We start from the raw sequence: 2,850 nt of genomic DNA, 5'->3' as shown, positions 1-2,850 counted from the left end.
GGGGGGGGGCGGGCGCCCCGTCGTGTCCCCTCCCCGCCCCGGGGCCGCGCCTGGGGTCTTCTCGCGCGTCGTGTGTCGTCGAGAGGGGACGGACGTGTGTGGCGGGGCGCGTGAGCGGCCGTGGCGGGCCGAGCCGGCGCCGTGGCGCTCGGCCACCCCGAGGACCCGTCGGTCTTGCCCCGCGCGTTGCTGTCGTCGTTCGCCCCGTTTCCTCGTGCCTCGGCCGGAGGCGGCGGCGAGCGGCGGCCTTTTCGGGCGGCGACGCCGGCCCTGAGCGCGCGTCGTGGGGAAGGCCGGCGGGCCTCGACGTGGGGCCCCGACCGCGGTCGCTCGGGGACGCCCTGTGCTCCGCGGCCTTCTGCCGAGGACTCGTTCTCCTCCCGCCCCGAGTCCCGGTGGCCTCGGCGCCGCCTCTCGGCGGGTTCCCGGCTCCGGGGGGATCGGATCGGGTGGGGGCGACGCGCCCTTGGTGAGAAAAGCCTTCTCTAGCGATCCGAGAGGGTGCCTTGGGGTACCGGACCCCCCAGCCGCTGCCCCTCTTCTGCGCGTGAGTGGCCCCCCCCCCGCGCCGGGGGTGGGGACCACCGTGGGATGCGTTAGGCGGAGCTTCCCTCTCTCCCGTGCGAGAAGAAGGGGGTCCGTCGGCCCCCGCCCCGCGGTGGGGCGGGGCCGAGCGCCGCTCCTTTCGCCTACCGCGGCCGGCGCCTCCCCCCCTCCGAGTCGGGGGAGGGTCCCGCCAGGCCAGGCCAGGCCGGGCCCGGGCCCGGCCGGGCGGGCGTCCGGCGCGCCGCGCGTGCGAGCTGTGCGCGCGCGTGTGCGGCTCTCCCCGCGCCCCCTTCCCGTGGGGGCGTGGGGATTTCCCCGGAGGGGGGTGGGCTTGGGGCCGGGGGCCGCCCCCCCGCGCGCCCTCTTCCCCACCCCGCGCGAGTGTCTGTCGTCCCGGGCCACCGCTGGGCGGTGGCGCCGCGGGCACGGGGCCGGGTCGCCTCGCTCGGGAGGCGCTTCCCCGGGGCGCGCGGCTCCGGGGCGGCCCGAACGGATGGAGGTTCGAGGCGGAGGCTCCCGCGGCGGGGGTCCCGCGGGCCTGGACCCCGCCAGCGCCGTGCGTTGGAAGCGGGGGGGGCGGCTTTGGGTCGCCGGGGAAGAGGCCTCGCCGAGGGTGCTGAGGGCCGGCCGGCGTCCCGGGCGTCGCGGGACCGCCCTCGTGCTGGTGGCGGTGGGATCCCGCGCACGTTTACCCTGGGGCCCGGCTCGCGCCTTCGTCGGCGCGCCCTTCCCCGAGCCCCGCGCCCTCCCGCGTGCGCGCGCGCGCTCGCGGTCCACGCGCCCCGCGTTGCGCCCCCTTCCCCGCCGCCTCCGGCCCGCCGCCCGCTCCCGCCCCATCCCCGCCGCCGCGTCTCGGCCGGACGCCCGAGTTGGCGCGTCCGTCCCCTCTCCTCCCTTCGCCGTCCCCGCCGCGGGACCGAAGCCCCGGCCTCGCCGCGTTCGGGTGCCCGCGCCCGCCCCTACTCCTCCGCGCCTCGTGCGCGGGGGGGATGTTGGGGGGGGGCCGTGTCCCAGGCGGAGCGCCGTCGGTCCCCGGCTCCCGCGTGAGCGGCCGGGAGGAGAGGGGGGAGAGGCGAGATCCGGCCGGGCGCGTCGTCGGGTGCGCGGGAGGGAGCCGGCGCGTCGCCGTGCGCGCGGGAGAGCGTTCCGGGGGCCGGTCGCGGCGGCCTCGGGGTGGCGGGGCCGGGGCGCCCCCTCCCCCGCGAGGTCCGCCCCCGGGGGTCCGCCGAGGTGCGTGTGACGGGGCCGGCTCGGCTCCCGGGGTGCCACGGGACCGCCCTTGTGCTGGAGGCCTCGGGCGGTGGGACCCCGTGTGCGCCCCGGGGGGGCCCGACCCGGCGTCGCCGCCTGCGGCGTCTCGTTTGGAGACCCCCGGGGCCGGCGCCCCGCGGGGGACGGCCCGCGGCCCTCTCCCCCTCGTCGCTCTTCGTGCCCGCGCCTCGTCGCCCTCGCCGCCGGGCGTCCGCGTCGCGGCCTCTCCTCCGTTCGGCCCGCCGACCCGGTGGCCGCGCCCACCCCCGGTGCGTGGGCGCTTGCCGGGCCCGCCGCGGCCTCGCCCTCCCGTGTCCGCCGCCGCCGTCCCGCCCCGCGCCGGCGTCGTGTGCGGGCGAGGCGGGGGCCGGGCGGGGGGGCGCGCGCGTCCGTCCCCGTCCCCCCCTTCCCTCCGTCCGCCGCGCCCTTGCCCGCTCTGGCGCCGTGTGCTGGGGCGTGGTTCCGGGCCCTGGCTGTCCGTCGTCCGCTGCCCCGCGACCGTGCCGCCCGGCCGCTCGGCCGGGAGGGGGAAGGCCGGGGGTGTGGGGGGGGGGTCACGCCGAGGTTTCCCGGGTCTCGGCCCGGGCCTCGGCTCTCCCCCCTCGCCACGCCCCGACCCCCTCCACCCCGGCCGGACGAGCTCGCGCGCGCGCCGGCCCGCGCCAGCCTCGACGCGATCTGCCCGGCGTTTCCCGGCCACTGCCCGCCGCGCCGCCGGCGGGGGGCGCCCGTGTCGGTCAGGGAAGGGGTGTCGGGGGCGCGCGCGTCCCCCCCACCCCCCCCACGCCTCTCCGCGCCGTCGTCGGCGCGCCCGGGTCCCCGCGAGGGCGGGGTCGGTGAGTCCGTGTCTCGCTCAGTCGCTCGCCGCGGGGCTCGGGGACCGGGGGGAGGTCCCCGTGGCGGAGCGGGCGCGGCGCGCGCGCCCGCTCCGCGCCTTTCCCCCTCCTCCTCCTCCGCTGCCGCCCGCGCTGCCCCCGGACGTCCGCCCGCCCGCCCGGCCCGGCCCGCCGCGCGAGACGCCGTGCCGCCGCCGCCGCCGCCGCCGCCCACCCC

General features: G+C 81.8%; 1 protein-coding gene across 1 annotated transcript; it reads right to left on the bottom strand.

Annotated features, from left to right (window-relative positions):
* Window positions 1-94: 94 nt before the first annotated feature.
* On the bottom strand, window positions 95-2,669 carry LOC115285209 (collagen alpha-1(III) chain-like; the record flags this gene model as incomplete). The annotated part of the gene is made up of 2 exons (XM_029931547.1): window positions 95-485; window positions 919-2,669. Coding segments are annotated over 2 exons (2,142 nt in total), but the record flags the coding sequence as incomplete, so codon positions are not given.
* Window positions 2,670-2,850: the final 181 nt, after the last annotated feature.

This window comes from Suricata suricatta, unplaced genomic scaffold (assembly GCF_006229205.1).
Source record: "Suricata suricatta isolate VVHF042 unplaced genomic scaffold, meerkat_22Aug2017_6uvM2_HiC HiC_scaffold_526, whole genome shotgun sequence".
NCBI classification, from domain to species: domain Eukaryota; kingdom Metazoa; phylum Chordata; class Mammalia; order Carnivora; family Herpestidae; genus Suricata; species Suricata suricatta.
The sequence above is the reverse complement of the archived record's forward strand: the minus strand, read 5'-3'. Positions and strand labels throughout refer to the sequence as shown.